The sequence below is a fragment of the Sphaerodactylus townsendi genome, unplaced genomic scaffold (assembly GCF_021028975.2).
Source record: "Sphaerodactylus townsendi isolate TG3544 unplaced genomic scaffold, MPM_Stown_v2.3 scaffold_19, whole genome shotgun sequence".
NCBI classification, from domain to species: Eukaryota; Metazoa; Chordata; class Lepidosauria; order Squamata; family Sphaerodactylidae; genus Sphaerodactylus; species Sphaerodactylus townsendi.
Window position 1 is genome coordinate 1948234 of NW_025950352.1, and position 16453 is coordinate 1964686.

Genomic DNA, 16453 nt, shown 5'->3' on the forward strand with positions numbered 1-16453 from the left:
CCACACAGCCTGGAAACCACACAACACCCAAGCTGGTGATGCCCTTGGGAAACACCCCCTGGCCCCAGCGCCCGCACACATTTTCACTGATGCGTTGCTCCAAACGGACCGGGGAGAAGGCGGCACCAAGACCACGAGTGGACATCGACGCATTTGCATTTGTTTATTGACATCCTGCTTTTCTCCTCGGTTGGCCCTCAAAGTGGCTTCCAGCGTCCTCCTTCCCTCCCTCCGTTTTCTAACAAGAACAGCAGTAGGCGTAGGAGGTTAAGTAGGAGGGAGCAGCATAGGAGGTTAAGTAGGAGGGAGCAGCGTAGGAGGTTAAGTAGGAGGGAGCAGCAGTGGCATAGGAGGTTAAGAGCTCACGTATCTAATCTGGAGGAACCGGGTTTGATTCCCAGCTCTGCCGCCTGAGCTGTGGAGGCTTCTCTGGGGAATTCAGATTAGCCTGGGCACTCCCACACACACCAGCTGGGTGACCTAGGGCTAGTCACAGCTTCTCGGAGCTCTCTTAGCCCCGCCTACCTCACAGGGTGTTTGTTGTGAGGGGGGAAGGGCAAGGAGATTGTAAACTCCTTTGAGTCTCCTGCAGGAGAGAAAGGGGGGATATCAATCCAAACTCTTCTTCTTCTTCTACAAGGCGGTTTCACGTCCGTGTGTGACGGGCAGCTGAGGAAACAATCCCAACATTCAGCAGGAGATTTCTGGCCCCAGCCCAGACGCCTGTCTTTCAAATATGAAAGAGGAAGGTGATCTGGCCGCTGCAACCCTTTTGTTGTACACGTGAAGCTACCTCATTCTGAGCCAGGCCCTTGGTCCACTGGAGTCACCACTGTCTATTCCACTGATGGCGAACCTATGGCACGGGTGCCAGAGGCGGCACTTGGAGCCCTCTCTGTGGGCACGCGCACACAGAGTGCGTCATGTGGGGGGGGCAGAAAATCACACACCGCCACACACACATCTAGGCTGGCCTGGGCCACTGAGAACAACGTGCACGCACTGCGGTGAGCGGGAGGACTCGGCTGGTGGCCCTGGGACTTGCTGGAGGCTAGGGCAGGCTGGCCCCTGCTCGAGTGGGTGGGGCGGAGGAAGAGGGAGCCAGCCGGTTTTTTCTAAACTAAAACCTCAGCATTCAGGTTAAATTGCCATGTGGGCCCTTTGCGATAAATAAGTGGGTTTTGGGTTGCAATTTGGGCACTCGGTCTCAAAAAGGTTCGCCATCACTGGCCTATTCAGACCCCCAGCTGCTGTGCAGAGTCTCTGGCAGAGGGAGGCCTTTCATATAATCACTCCAGCCTGGTCCTTTGTAACTGGAGATGACAGGGACTGAAGCTGGGGTCTTCTGCTCTACTGCAGCCTGGCCCTGCAGCCCTTTTCTCCTTTTCCCCTCCTGAATTTATTCTTCTGCTATGATTCGGGATTTTTTTTCCTCCTTCTGGCAAGGAAAAACTTGATGAAGAAAGGCAGAGGGAGAAATCAGGTATCCTCAAGTACATTCTGTATCACAGAACTGGCACAAGCATGAACCGCCTCCCCCTTGGGGGCCGCTCGTCCCTCTGGGCAGGCCACCCTTCTCCCCAAGTTCCTTGTGCAAGGCTCCCTCCCCTTCGCCTCACCTTCCTCTCGGAAGTCCAGGGCCTCCACTGTCTGCTGGATGGGGATGGCCCTCTCGTGTTTGTGACACACTCTGGGCTTTCCCTCCTCCGTGTCAAGCAGCTCCTCTCCGCTGGCTTCCGAAACAGCTAACATCTCTGCGTCTTCCACTTCGTGGTCCTGCACACGTAAAAAGAATGCCCCAACCATAATATCAGGTTTAGAGTATGGCAATGCACTCTGCACGGGGCTGCCCTTGAAGACTGTCCAGAAGTTGCGGTGGGTACTAAATGCTGTGGCCAGAAGTTGCGGTGGGTACTAAATGCTGCTGCCAGAAGTTGCGGTGGGTACTAAATGCTGCGGCCAGATGTTGCCTGGAGTGTGTCACAGGGACCCCATCGCTCCAGCCTTCCTCCACCAAAACTGGCTTCTAATTTGCTTCTGGGCTCGGTTCTAGGTGCTCAGGGAGTACTCCATCTCCATTGCAAAAAGTAGGATCACACTTCTGTCTGGCCCTGATTCATTTTATACGGTTTATGTTGGTTGTTAGTTACTGCCTGCACTTTCCCCTGGACTGTGTCCATGAAACTGTGCTTCATTCATCAGGTATTTCAACTCAGCAAAGAATCGAGGAAAGACAAAAAGTCCATCCCTTTAGAATTCTGGTGATCTGAACAGCAGTTAGTAAGTTGAACATTTGCCTAATTCTCCCGTTGTGCTGAATGGAGCACTTAATGCTGGTTGGGATGTGCCCATCTTACCACCTCTCCAAACTCCTGAGTACACCTGGGGAGGAAAGAGGGATTTATTCCCAATGCCTTCTGTTGCGTTCGAGCTGCAGCTCTTTGAACGTGCAACCAGAGGACCCCCTGTATGTGCCCTGACTGTGGAGGTGGGTCTGCTGTCAATTCGAGGGATCCAAATCCACACTGTCCCTTTGATCCCTGTGGACTCTTTAGAACACGCAGCCTGCTGCTCCCCCCCCCCCTCCATGGCTAAGTGGTCAGTTGTCCTGCCCCTTCTCTCCCCCCCCCCCAGCCCTTTTTTCCAACCTTGTTGACTTCCTGCTGTTTCTGGCGAAGTTTCCAACACTTGCACCGAGGGAAAACCTTCTGCACCAGCCTCTTCACAGCAAAGTAGTCAACCGTGTCTGCGTAGATGTGTCTCCGCAACTCATGCAGATCCTCCCCCTGGGATGGGAAGAGGGCGATGATGGGAGAAGGAGGGGGAGACGGCACAGAGTCCACCCACCCACTGGTGAATGTCTGATCTGACCAAGTCCTGGGGACTGTCTTTCGTGCTTTTGTAATGTTGCTTCTGGGACTTATCTACATCACAGGGATCTTGTAAGGATAAAAGGGAACAGCCTTCCAAATGCTTCCCTCATCTCCTTGGGATGCAAGTGCAGTGCAACTCCATAAAAACACTGCAACAACCTCTAAGTATTGGTTGGGGATTGGGTGGTCTATCAAATGTAATAAATCATCATCATGATGACGATGATTTGAAAATTGAGCTTCAGCGTCTATGGCACAGGTGTCAAACTCACAGCCCTCCAAATGTTACAGACTACAGTTCCCATCATCCCCTGCCAGCATGATGCTTGCAGGGGATGATGGGAAATGTAGTCTGTAACATCTGGAGGGCCACGAGTTTGACACCTGTGGTCTATGGCACAAACCAGCTGAGGTCGTCCCAGTGGTAATCGGCACGCTGGGCACCATCCCGAAAACACGGGGGCAGCACTTGAAACATCTTCGAATTGACAAAATTGACATCCGTCAAATTCAGAAGGCAGCCCTGCTGGGATCTGCACGAATACTACGCCGATACATTACAACTTCCTAGGCCTCTGGGTGAGGCTCAAATTGTAATGAAGGCCAACAACCCAGCTAAAGATCTGGCAGCTGTGAAATCTACAATAATAATAATAAGAGCATTCTTGGTAGCAGCCCTATAACTGCAGAACCTCTCTCCCCTGGCTCAGCTCCCTGCAAGGTGTTCTGGCCTGAATCAGGTCTTTTAATTGGATAGGATTAAACAGGAGTGAAGGAATTTCCATCCATTTTATCCTGATGCTTTTCACTGGACATTTTAGTCTGTCATTGTTAGAGTGACGCTGTTCGTTATCCTGTCCAGAGAATTAGATATAGAGCAGAGAAATGGGAACTGAATCCTCCTTGACTATCCTAATTTCTTGCGTTTCCACCCTGCCATCCACATCTTTTGCAGTCCTGCTCCCTTCCTCATGGAAAGATGCAAAATGGGACTACTTTATTTTAAACATAGAATTTCAGGTTCTTTAGTCAGATTCTGGGGTGCGGCACACAAAAACCTTGCTGATAAACACGAGGAAGGATTTTAAGCCCTGCCATCCCCAATGCTAACAGCGCCCGGCAGGCCCTACCTCTGGGTGCAAAAAGAGGTGGCACTGAGCCGGCTTGCCGTCTCGTCCCGCCCGCCCGATCTCTTGCACGTAACTCTCAAAGTTTTTGGGCATGTTGTAGTGCACCACGCCGCGCACGTCGGACTTGTCCAGCCCCATGCCAAAGGCCACCGTGGCCACCACAACCCGCAGCTGGCCAGACATGAAGTTATTTTGCACGCGGCGGCGCTCGGCAGCAGACATTCCGGCATGGTAGGCATCAGCAATCCATTTCAAGGGACGGCGGATGCTCTTTTTAGCTATGCAAAGAACGGAGAGAGAAAACAGATGCAAAGCGTGTGCTGTAGGCACAACCCTGAATAAAACTGTTCTACTGCTGCCACCGCCAGCAATCATGCTCTCCGAACCGCAGTCCGCCCATCATCTCCGCCTAACCGGAGGTGGGATCCAGCAGGTTCTCACAGGTTCCTGAGAGTAGGTTACTAATTATTTGTGTGTGCCGAGAGGGGGTTACTAATTGGTGATTTTGCCCCGTGATTTTTGCCTTAGTTACGCCCCTCCTCTCAGCAGTAGCGTGCAGAACTTGAAGCAGTCTAGCAGGAGGTGCACCGGGTGCGTGTGCATTCGTTTCCCGCCCAAGGACCAGTGCAGCGGCTACACCCAGGAATGCCCCGCCCCCCGAATTCCCGGCCACACCCCCGTCGTGCCCCGCCCATCCCCATTGGCGCTACGTTTGAATCCCACCACCATGGGAACCTGTTACTAAAATTTTTGGATCCCACCACTGCGCCTACCCTTTGCTTTCTTTCTCTTCCCAGCCTTGGTGTCATCGTCGTCCTCCTCCTTCTCCGCTGCATCAACAGGTTCCTTGAGCTTCACGCCCTGGAGGCACGTGCGGATCAGCGCCGCAATGCGAGTGGTCTCCTCTCGGCGCGTACAGTAAACAATGACCGAGTCCAGGCTTCCAAACCTCTCCCCTTGCAGCAAGTTCACCAGGGCCTGAAATCAGAAGGAAGAAGAAGAGTTTGGATTTATATCCCCCTTTCTCTCCTGCAGGAGACTCAAAGGGGCTGACAATCTCCTTGCCCTTCCCCCCTCACAACAAACACCCTGTGACGTAGGTGGGGCTGAGAGAGCTCTGAGAAGCTGTGACGAGCCCAAGGTCACCCAGCTGGCGTGTGTGGGAGCGCCCAGGCTAATCTGAATTCCCCAGATAAGCCTCCACAGCTCAGGCGGCAGAGCTGGGAATCAAACCCGGTTCCTCCAGATTAGATACACGAGCTCTTAACCTCCCACGCCACTGCTGCTCCCAGAACCAAGTTGCTGGCCTGGTGAGGCTGCACGGCCTTCCCAGACACTGTGGTGGTGTGGCTGTGGAGAACGCTCCACCTCTGGCTGGCCCTGAATGAATGAGCCGTGGCCAGGAAATTCAGGGGCTACTAAGGAGGGACTCATTGCAAGGGGACTAATGAGGTGCCTTATAGGTGAGTCTCAGGGGCATCTGGTCCTTGGTGAAGTGCAATGATGGCGAACCTATGGCACGGGTGCCGGGGGGAGCACTCAAAGCCCTCTCTGTGGGCACGCACACACAGAGTTCATCATGTGGAGGGCGGAAAATCACCCCCCCACACACACACATCTAGGCTGGTCTGGGCCACTGAGTGTGACGTGCGCGCACTGCGGTGAGCAGGGAGGACTCGGCTGGTGGGCCTGGTGCCTGTGCTCCGGGTGGCTGCTGCCCAAGGGGCGGGGGGGTGAGGCACAGAGGAGACAGAAATGCTAGAGAGGCACAGAGCGGTGCGCGCGGGACTTGCTGGAGGCTAGAGCAGGCTGGCCCCTGCTCGAGCGGGTGGGGCGGAGGAAGAGGGAGCCAACCGTTTTTTTCTAAACTAAAACCTCAGCAATCAGGTTAAATTGCTGGGTTGGCACTTTGCGATAAATAAGTGGGGTTTGGGTTGCAATTTGGGCACTCGGGTCTCGAAAAGGTTCGCCATCACTGGTGTAGTGATTATGAACAGGTGCACTCTAATCTGGAGAACCGGGTTTGATTCCCCGCTCTGCCACTTGAGCTGTGGAGGCTTATCTGGGGGACCAGATTAGCTTGTGCGCTCCAACACATGCCAGCTGGGTGACCTTGGGCTAGTCACAGTTCTTTGGAGCTCTCTCAGCCCCACCTACCTCACAGGGTGTTTGTTGTGGGGAGGGGGGAGGGAAAGGAGATTGCAAGCCCCTTTGAGTCTCCTTTCAGAAGAGAAAGGGGGGAATATAAATCCAAACTCCTACTACTACTTCTCCTTGTAGGCAGCTCCTTACCCTGGTGTTGGCCTGGAGAACTCCAGAGAGAGGAGGGGTGGATGGGCGAGGGCAGGCAGGAGAAAGGAGCATGCCAGAAGGAAGGACTCAAGGATCAAGGAAGGGGAGAAGCCAAATAAAAAAGGAGCAGGGTCAAGGGGAGGAGCTAAGCAAAGAGCCCTTTTGGCAGGCAGAGGTGGAGGTTAAGCGGGGCTGAGCCTCATGGACAAAAAACAGTCGTGATGCAGGGAGAGTGGGAACTTGAGCCCACCAGCCAGGAACCTCAAGGAACGGGAAGGAAGGCTGTAGAGCTGTTTGAAACAGGCTGGGTCCCAATGATATAACTTGCGATCCAGAGCTCACCCAAAGAGCTTTGCTTGTACATGGAGCTATGCACTAGAGCAGGGGTAAGGAACCTGCGGCTCTCCAGATGTTCAGGAACTACAATTCCCATCAGCCCCTACCAGCATGGTCAATTGGCCGTGCTGACAGAGGCTGATGGGAATTGTAGTTCCTGAACATCTGGAGAGCCGCAGATTCCCTACCCCTGCACTAGAGAGTCAGAGGACTCTACCTTCAGGGCACACTCAGGTTAAAACCACCACCCAGCAGGGCCCCAATTTGACATCCATTGTCCATCATTCAACTTGACGGAATCTCCACACCCCCTCCCTTCCTGGGACAGAACACAGGAACCGCAAAAACACTGGTTCTCAACCTTCCTAATGCCGCAACCCTTTAATACAGTTCCTCATGTTGTGGTGACCCCCAACCCTAACATTTATCCATTTTACAGATGGAGAACACTGATGCAGAGTCTTAGGTGACCCCTGTGAAAAGGTCGTTCGACCCCCAAAGGGGTCACAACCCACAGGTTGAGAACCACTGTGCTAGAAAGTCCCAGACAGATCTTTGCAATGGTTGTGAATATTGCAGGAAGTTCTTTGAAGTTCTCTCAGCCCTGCCAACTTGCTTTGGCATCCAAGATTTTGCTTGCCACAAACGATCAGCTTTCTAAGTTATTACTTAAAATATGATGGCTTCAAACCCCATTAAGAAAAGAGAAGAAAAGAAGCCCTAAGGAAGGTGTGGATGGGGGAGGGGGGTTAGTTTAACTTTATACTTACCTGGTCCTTGTCTCTGTCTGTAGAGACAGAGAGGTGAAGGTTTGGCGGGACAGCGGCAGAACGTATCGCGATCCCCTCGCCCTCTTGGATGCCCAGGTGATGCGCCACATCCTGAGCTGTAGACACTGTGGCCGTGGCTGTGAGGCCCAAGAAGCAGCGCACACCCAAGCGGTCCCGAAGAACCTGCGAGGAAGACACCGTGGCGGTCAGACCTCCTACTTGGCAGTTGCACAAATTTGCTTCGGGATTTTGTAAGGGATGCAAGCGAGGGAGTCATAACGCCTGAGACGTTCTTTCGTTGGATCGCTCCGCCAGGCACCAAAGGCGCCAAAGCGGGATTTATAATCTCACACAATTGATTTTTAATGGTCTAATTTTTTGCAGTTCTGCACCTTGAGTTCTGTGTATGTTCACAAAGGTTGCATCCCTCACACCACAGTTTATTTTCGATTAAAAGGGAAGCCCTGAGTGTTCAGCCTTGCCCAGAGCGACGATGCATTACCTGACTTAGAGCTTTTGCCCCAGATGTATGAACACCCTGTGGGACCGCCATAAGCCAGCTGCCCTAGACGGCACTTCCCACCAGCAGATGTGTACCAACAGCAGTGTAAAAGTGTCAGATCTACCAACTCATTCAATGCTGGACTCTAGAATTGCAACACAGAAGCCTTTATTGAAATGGTGAGAACAGGAAAGGAAGAACACGAAAGCCTTGCCCAAGGTTGTTGCAGAGATAGAAAGCCATCTGGCTGCCCCCTCCCCCCTTCCCCGGAAGGTGCCAGAGGTGCTCCTCATGAACTACAGTTGCCAGCGAGGGAAAATGAAAGAAAGACCCATAAAGGGAAAAGGGGGGCTGCTCAGAGAGAGACACACAGAAAGAGGCATCATTGAACAAGCAAAGACATCCTGACAAAAAGCCGTGAGTCTCTGACATCTTTGCTGACTCTGAAGTGAGTTTCATTTATTTATTTATTTATGAGATTTCTATACCGCCCAATCCCCAAAGGGCTATGGGCGGTGTACAACATGGATTCCACATACAGTATATAAACAAAACCCCATTAAATTAAAATGTAAGTTTAAAAGTTTAAATATTTAAAACGCCGCAGTAATTCAGTAAAATGGCGTCAGCAATACCCCAGATTGAACCCTCCCAAAAAAAAGGGGGGGAACAAGACACTAACAAAAGTGGAGTCCCCTACCAGATGACAGGGGGACCTCCGAAAACCAGGAGGAATAGAGTAGAAGGGGCACCTAATCAGCGGCTGGGCACTCCAAAAGCCCGGTGGAACAACTCAGTCTTGCAGGCCCTGCGGAAATCGCCAAGGTCCCGCAGGGCCTGGACAGCTGGAGGGAGAGAGTTCCACCAGGCAGGGGCCAAGGCTGAAAAGGCCCTGGCCCGAGTGGAGGCCAGCCGCATCATTGAGGGGCCAGGAACCACCAGTAAATTGGTCTCTGCTGAATGCAGAGGCCGAGTAGGGACATATGGGGTAATGCGGTCCCGAAGATACGAGGGTCCCAGGCCGCGTAAGGCCTTAAAGGTTAACACCCACACCTTGAAGATGATTCATCCTCCCTTCTGTGCCACAGGGCCATGGAAAGGAGTCAGCTCTCTGGCTGTGCTCATTCCCAAAGCTGCAAGCGCACAGGATTGCAGGAAGTCAACTTCACCTGTTGCTTGTTCCAGTCTCCCAGCTAAGGAAGAAAGCCTGCCCAAGCCCCTCCTCTCCAATGATACCCTCACCCCCTTTGCCCTTAGGCTCCCTGCAACCCCGAAGCACCGTACCTTACAGAGCCGCAGATAACAAGGGCGGAAATTGTGGGACCACTCTGAGACGCAGTGGGCCTCGTCGATGCAGGCAAAAGCCACTGGGGGGAGCTGATCAGCAGCGGGGAGGCAGCTGGAACCAGAGAAGCCTCCCCCAACCAAGGCTTCGGGGGACAGCAGGAGCACGTGGACTTTCCCAGCCTTTACCTGCAAGCAAACAGCTCAGTTCGTCGTGTGCCATAACCACTGTCTTTACGTCCAGCTGAACATTTGCCAAGCAAAAGCCAGAACAGCTCAAAGCATCCAAAGTAACCATGCAAAATGGAAGACCACTAGGAGCCTAACAGCTAGACAGTTTCAGGTGTGCAGCTATTTTGATCTGTAGTAGAAGAGCAAACATTGAGTCCAGGAGCACCTTGAAGATTAACAAGATGTCCCGGGTGTCTGCTTTCTGAAGATGGTGTCTGGGAAACGGAGCTTATAGCCCTCAAAGGTTGTTGCTCTCCAAGGTGCTCCTGGGCATGAATCTAGTTACCTCACACCAGTGGTGGCGAACCTATGGCACGGGTGCCAGAGGTGGCACTCAGAGAGCTCACCCTCTCTTTGTGGGCACGCGAGCTGTCGCCCCAGTTTGGGCACTCGGCAGTGGCATAGTGCCAAGGGGGCAAGGGGTGCGCAACATACTGGGTGTGGTAAGGGTGTTCCAGGGTAGGGGCGGGGTGTTTTGGGACATTCTGGGGCTATTCCAGGGCAGAGCGGGGGTGTGGAAGGGGCACAGGGCGCACACGTGCCCCAGGTGCAGTTTCGCCTCACTCTGCCCCTGGCACTCAATCTCTAAAAGGTTCGCCATCACTGCCTCACACCTATTTGGTCTTGCCATCTGAAGAGAAGTAGAAGGAAGGGGGCGCCAGGTAAGCTCGCCAGCCCCAAGAGCACGACCCCCTGAAATGGCAAAGCTGAAATAGTTCACACCCCCAGGCTAGCTTTCAGGAGCAAAGGGGGGGGGGGTGGCAACTAGGTGGAGTCTCTAAATGGCAATGCATGTATACAGGGCAGCAGATAAGAACATAAGAAAGAGCCTGCTGGATCAGACCAGAGTCCATCTCATCCAGCACTCTGCTACTCGCAGTGGCCCACCAGGTGCCTTTGGGAGTTCATATGCAGGATGTGAAAGCAACGGCCTTCTGCTGCTGCTGCTCCCGAGCACCTGGTCTGCTAAGGCATTTGCAATCTCAGATCAGGGAGGATCAAGATTGGTAGCCATAGATCGACTTCTCCTCCATCAATCTGTCCAAGCCCCTTTTAAAGCTATCCAGGTGAGTGGTCCTCACCACCTCCTGTGGCAGCAAATACTCTCAGAGTCACCTGTGGCTGCAGTTGTTCATTTGTTTTTGGCATTCGGGGAGGCCATTGGGTTGGCCACTGAGTTTGATGGCCTCCTGGGAAGGAACAAAGAGGGCTTGTGTGACCGTTCTTTCACAGCACGCAAATACCTCAGCCTGAGTACATCTTGCCACAGAGTCGTTGTGTCGGGCTCTGCTGGTCGACGGCTGGGGTCTAGGAGGAGCTTGCCTGCCGCCTTCTCTTTTCCCAGGATGCCCCTGAGCCATGCCTCAGCAATGGAGAGGAGGGGGTATTCCTTCACCCTAGGTGCCTCTTTCATCAGCCTCTGGCGGCCCTCCGGCTTTGAGGACAAGTCCCGGCCCCCTTCCTCCTTGGCTGTCTCCAGGCAGGCCTTATAAAGGAGTATCTGAGGCAGGGCCTTCCCAGGCTCCCACCAATGTGTCCCAAGGCCCTTCGGTGACTAGCTTTCAGGCCAACGGGCTGCTCTCTCTCTGCCCTCTCCAGCCTCCCAGCAGTGGCGTAGGAGGTTAAGAGCTCGTGTATCTAATCTGGAGGAACCAGATTTTTTAAAAAACCAGAGTTTTTAAAGGCTCCTCCTAGCAGCCCCTCTTCAGGGCTCGGGCACTTCCTGTATTTTCCCTAGGATGTTTCTGGCCTGCTGGGCTCCAGGAGCTTTCCAGTGGCCACCCCGACTGCTCCCAGTTTCCTGTCACTGTCCTGCAGCTCCCTGCTGGCTTTGCTTCACCTTCCCAGCGTGGCGTAGTGGTTAAGAGCAGGTGCACTCTAATCTGGAGAACCGGGTTTGACTCCCCGCTCTGCCGCTTGAGCTGCGGAGGCTTATCCAGGGAACCAGATTACCTTGTGCATTCCAACCCATGCCAGCTGGGTGACCTTGGGCTAGTCACAGTTCTTTGGAGCTCTCTCAGCCCCACCTACCTCACAGGGTGTGTTGTGGGGAGGGGAGGGGAAAGGAGATTGTCAGCCCCTTTGAGTCTCCTTACAGGAGAGAAAAGGGGGATATAAATCCAAACTCCTCTTCTTCCCTCGTTTGATGGCAGGAAAGGACGGCTACCTGAGGCTCCCATCCCTTGGTGGAGGCCACAGGAGGCTGGCTAGTACTGCTGTAGCTCCCCTGCCAGACTCCTCAGAAGGGGCAAGTGTAGGGGGGCTGGGGGACTCCATCCCTGGACAGTTGCTTCAAGTCCCAGAGATTAACATGACATTGACATGTTCCAAAGCAGCAATGAGGGCACCTGGGAAGGTAGCCATGGGATTCCAGGACAGCCGGCTCACCTTGTCCACAGCAGCCTCTCTCTGGGTCTTGGACATGTTGGAGTGTATGCAGACAGCTTTAAGGCGCTGCGGAAGGCCAGAGACCTGTGAGGGAAGAGTAGAACGGGCATCGTTGGGAGGCCAGAAAGAGATGCACACATAATAGTCAGCATATCGTTATCCCGGACTTCCGATGTGGGATTGAAGGGACTGAAGCTCTCTGTGAAAGCAGAGAGACCCAGCTAGGGGCTTATCAGGTTTGAGAGGATTCTCAAGCCTGATTGTCATCTCCAGATCAAGGAGATGGACTTGAGATCAACCATGTATTTACTAGAGGTTTCTCGGAGGTATTGTCGAAGGCTTTCACGGCCGGAATCACTGGGGTGCTGTGTGGTTTCCGGGCTGTATGGCCGTGTTCTAGCAGCATTCTCTGAAGATGCCAGCCACAGATGCAGGCAAAACGTCAGGAGAGAATGCTGCTAGAACACGGCCATACAGCCCGGAAACCACACAGCACCCAAGTTTCTCGGAGGGTCAGAGGACACGTCTTTCTGTCCCAGAGCGAAACCTGGGAGTGGGACCACCCTCTGGGCTAAACTCGGCCGTGGAACCCACAGGAATCAAACAGCTTAACACCAGATTTCTTCTACTAGGATTTATCATATGTGGATTGATAAAAAAAGAAGTTACCTCGCTATGGGTGAAAACAAAAAATGTGTAAAGATTGGCTGTCTGATGGACGTAAAGAACTGAAGACGGAAGGAACCTGCAATAACTGTGAGTCTCTTTTTAAAAATTTAAAACAAGCAAAGGATCTGAATGTAAAGCCTGGAAGCAAACGAACTCTGGAAGGTTTACTTAATTATGTTTGGATCCTTAGTCAGGTAGGTGGAAGTCACCCTATGTATGTGTAGGTGTTTGTGTAGGTGTTTTTTTCCTTTCCTTTTTCTTTTCATTTAGTATTACCTGAGGGACCGCCTCTCCCCATATTGCCCCGGTAGGCCCCTCCGCTCCTCGGAGGAGGACCTACTCGTGTTCCCTGGCCCCAAAATGATCAGGCTGGCCTCGACGAGGGGCAGGGCCTTTTCAGCCCTGGCCCCGACCTGGTGGAACAGGCTCCCTAGGGGAGACTCAGGGTCTCCTCAGGCGGGACTCCCACAGAGCTTTCACTTGGGAGGGCCTGCAGAGATCTGGACCTGTTCCGCCAGGCGTTTGGCCAGCCTGGTTAAAAATACATCTACCGTGTCATCTGGCCTCCCGTGGGCACAAGGTGGGGGGGGAGTGGGGTAGCCAGACGCCATCCACATTTTTAAATGGGTTCTGTTTTTATGTAATTAATATTTAAATATATGTTTTAATGTATGTTTTAACCTTGTTGTGAACCGCCCTGAGCCCTCAGGGGGAGGGCGGTATATAAAATAAAAAATATATTATTATGGGGGAAGGGGGAATAGATCGGGCTCTTTTCTTTGTCTTTCTATGCATGTGCTATTTAGATGTGTAAAATAAATAAAAATTCTCATTAAAAAAGGATATCGTTGTTCCCCTTAGCCAATAGCTAGACTGCTGCCAGGATTCAAAACTGTACCACAATCCCCTCCCTGCAATTCCTTTCCATTGATATCAAGTTGACTGCGGGCGCTCATGGGAGCAACGAAAAGATGCCCTCTGCCTGGAAAGAAATGGGCCCCTTTAACGAATTATGGCAGGTTCAGAAAGAGGAATTTCCCCTGAGCAGAAGACAGCGGCTTTGCAACTCCTGTGGGCAACAAAAGCGATCTAGGGACCAAGAGGTTTCCTCTCCACCCTCACCCACAAGGAGCCCTATGGGCCGTAAGCAAGGAGACCATGCCAAGCTCAGCATCCCATGAGCCTGCCAACTTACTTGGTCATCCATCAGGGACACCAGCGGAGATATCACCAATGTGATGCACTTTGACCTCTTTGCATATAGATATGCAGGAAGCTGATAGCAGAGAGATTTGCCCATTCCTGTTGACAGGACCACCAGTGTTGAGAGCCCTGGGAGGAGGAGCAGAATTAGAGACCATGAGGTGGAATTCAGAAGAGTGCTCCTAAGCAAAGTGTGGAAGAAAGTGCCCGGGAATTTCTTCTTCATTCGGGACTTAGCCAGTGGTGGGATCCAAAAATTTTAGTGAGAGGTTCCCATGGTGGTGGGATTCAAACAGTAGCGTAGCACCAATGGGGCTGGGCAGGGCACGACAGGGGCGTGGCCGGGCATTCCGGGGGCAGGGCATTAATAATTTCTCTGTTACTGTAAAAACTCTTACTGTAAAAAAAGTTCCTAATTTCCAGCTGGTATCTTTCTGTCCATAATTTAAACTCATTTTAGCAAGTCCTATCGTCTGCTGCCAACAGAAACAACTACTTCTCCTCTAATTGACTGCCTGTCAAATACTTAATACTTTCAAATACTTAATTTTGTTTCTAGAAATCAAAAGAAGGAGACTTTCCTTAAACAAGGAACTTGACCATATTTCTAAAACATGTTTTTAAAACAGCCCAACAGGGAGAATGATCCCGTTTTCTACCTTCGCTAACCAGCCACATAGGAAACAACAGGACTTTATGATTTTTGGACCTAATGGAATTTCTAACGGAAAAGCGGACCCAATCAGTAACCCCCTCTCGGCACACACAAATAATTAGTAACCCACTCTCAGGAACTGGGGAGAACCTGCTGGATCCCACCTCTGGACTTGGCATGCCATGTCTCTCCTGGATTTACCAGCCCTCCAGGCAAGTAGATCAGCCCAACTCACTTTCTTTCACACTATTTGGCACTAATTAAATCTTTCACCATGAGAGGTGCAAGACAATCTTCCTTTGCACAGGAAGGAGGGCATCTTTGCCTTTTATGTAGGGTGTGAAAGGGGGAGGGGGGAACCTTGGGAATAAAAGACTGTACCCGAAGTCAGTTCTTCAGAACTGGCTTCTTTGGCTTTACCCATGATGTCTGTCAATAAAGACTTCTGATTTGAAATTTGGAGTCCTATATTGGTCTGCAGATCCGGGGCTTGACAACAGAGGTGGGATCCAGCAGGTTCTCACAGGTTCCCGAGAGGAGGTTACTAATTATTTGCGTGTGCCGAGAGGGGGTTACTAATGGGTGATTTTGCCATGTGGTTTTTGCCTTAGTTACACCCCTCCTCTCAGCAGTAGTGCGCAGAACTGGAAGCAGTCTAGCAGGAGGTGCACCGGCGTGCGTGGTAGCCTGCGCCTGCGCGCATTAGTTTCCCGCCCAAGGACCGGCGTAGCGGTGGCATCCTTGCCAAAGCCCTGCCCCGGAATGCCTGGCCACGCCCCCATCGTGCCCCACCCAGCCCCATTGGCGCTACGCCACAGTTTGAATCCCACCACCATGGGAACCTGTTACTAACATTTTTGGATCCCACCACTGCTTGACACCCTTCCTGCACAGTTCCTGTTGTGCTTGCATGGAAAAAAACTGAAAGGCGGTTTTAAATGTGCTTGCGTCAGGTTCCTGAACCAACTAATGGCTGTGCGGGACGGTGGATTTACAGTCACATGTCAATCTTTCTGCATTTTCCAGACGTGTGTGATTTCAGCCGCTGCGGCTGCAGCCCCAACAAGAATGCAGAATGCAGGGAGCTGTCCGCAGGGAACTGTCCGCAGGGAACATGGTGCTGAAATCAGACTGGAAAAGAACTCTGGGGAAGTGCCCAGTGGTCACTTGCGTAGGAGGGGAAAGAGAAATCTGGCACTTCTTTCACCTGTGGCTCCTGATCAGAGTCTGCTGCTTACGTGGACAAGTGAGATATCAAACCCAGCTCTCCAGTCCACCACACTGCTTCCCCAGGAGCTACCCCTCTCGTTCCTCCATAGCAGTAGGACCCATGGAGCCTGAAGATAAACCAGACCAGAAAACCAGAGAGGCCTGAGGTGTAACACCCGCACATCTGGAGCATTAGATGGTCCTCATAGTTCAAAAAGCTTATTGATGGAACTGTGATTCAGACAATCCAGTGACCCACCCCAGAGACCCTTTCCCTCTCCAAAGTTCAGTGTCAAGAGGAGCCTAGGACAGTGGTGGTGAACCTATGGCACGGGTGCCAGAGGTGGCACTCAGAGCCCTCTCTGTGGGCACGCGCAAACAGAGTGTCCCCCCCCCCCACATCTAGGCTGGCCTGGGCTGCTGGGCTCAATTATTAGCATTAAACCTAAGAACTAGTTTTGGGAAAGTAGTGTAGATAACCCTGTTAAGCGCTATTAAACCCCACTGATTTTCATACGAAGAACTACAGCGCGATCCTTTACCTGGGAGTAAACTTGGTTGCTGGCAATGGGGGTTGCTTCTGAATAAACCCTCCTAGGGTCGTGATTCACCCGTTGGAAGAGTTGCACAGTTGCTTCAAAGCAAAGCCACCGACTACCACCAAGCTTACTCCTGAGTAACGCATGCCTCGGAGCCAACCGTTTTTTCTAAACAAAAACCTCAGTATTCAGGTTAAATTGCCGCGTTGGCACTTTGCAATAAATAAGTGGGTTTTGGGTTGCAATTTGGGCACTCGGTCTCGAAAAGGTTCACCATCACTGGCCTAGGAGAAGCCAAACATCTTTCTGCTAGTCACCCTCTGATACCTGTACTTGTCTGGACTGGAAGGAGGTGAGCAGGGTCTGAACCCA

At 52.2% G+C, this 16453-nt stretch overlaps 1 protein-coding gene across 1 annotated transcript in view; it reads right to left on the reverse strand.

Moving 5' to 3' along the window:
* RECQL4 (RecQ like helicase 4) overlaps nucleotides 1-16453 on the reverse strand; it is a 52277-nt gene that overhangs the window by 13371 nt on the left and 22453 nt on the right. The window contains exons 9-16 of the mRNA XM_048482690.1: nucleotides 13671-13807; nucleotides 11807-11890; nucleotides 9188-9376; nucleotides 7402-7584; nucleotides 4777-4981; nucleotides 4004-4281; nucleotides 2649-2786; nucleotides 1620-1776 (exon numbers count right to left, since the gene is read on the reverse strand). Coding sequence (XP_048338647.1) covers nucleotides 1620-1776; nucleotides 2649-2786; nucleotides 4004-4281; nucleotides 4777-4981; nucleotides 7402-7584; nucleotides 9188-9376; nucleotides 11807-11890; nucleotides 13671-13807 — 1371 coding nt within the window. The remainder of the gene's footprint in view (nucleotides 1-1619; nucleotides 1777-2648; nucleotides 2787-4003; nucleotides 4282-4776; nucleotides 4982-7401; nucleotides 7585-9187; nucleotides 9377-11806; nucleotides 11891-13670; nucleotides 13808-16453) is intronic.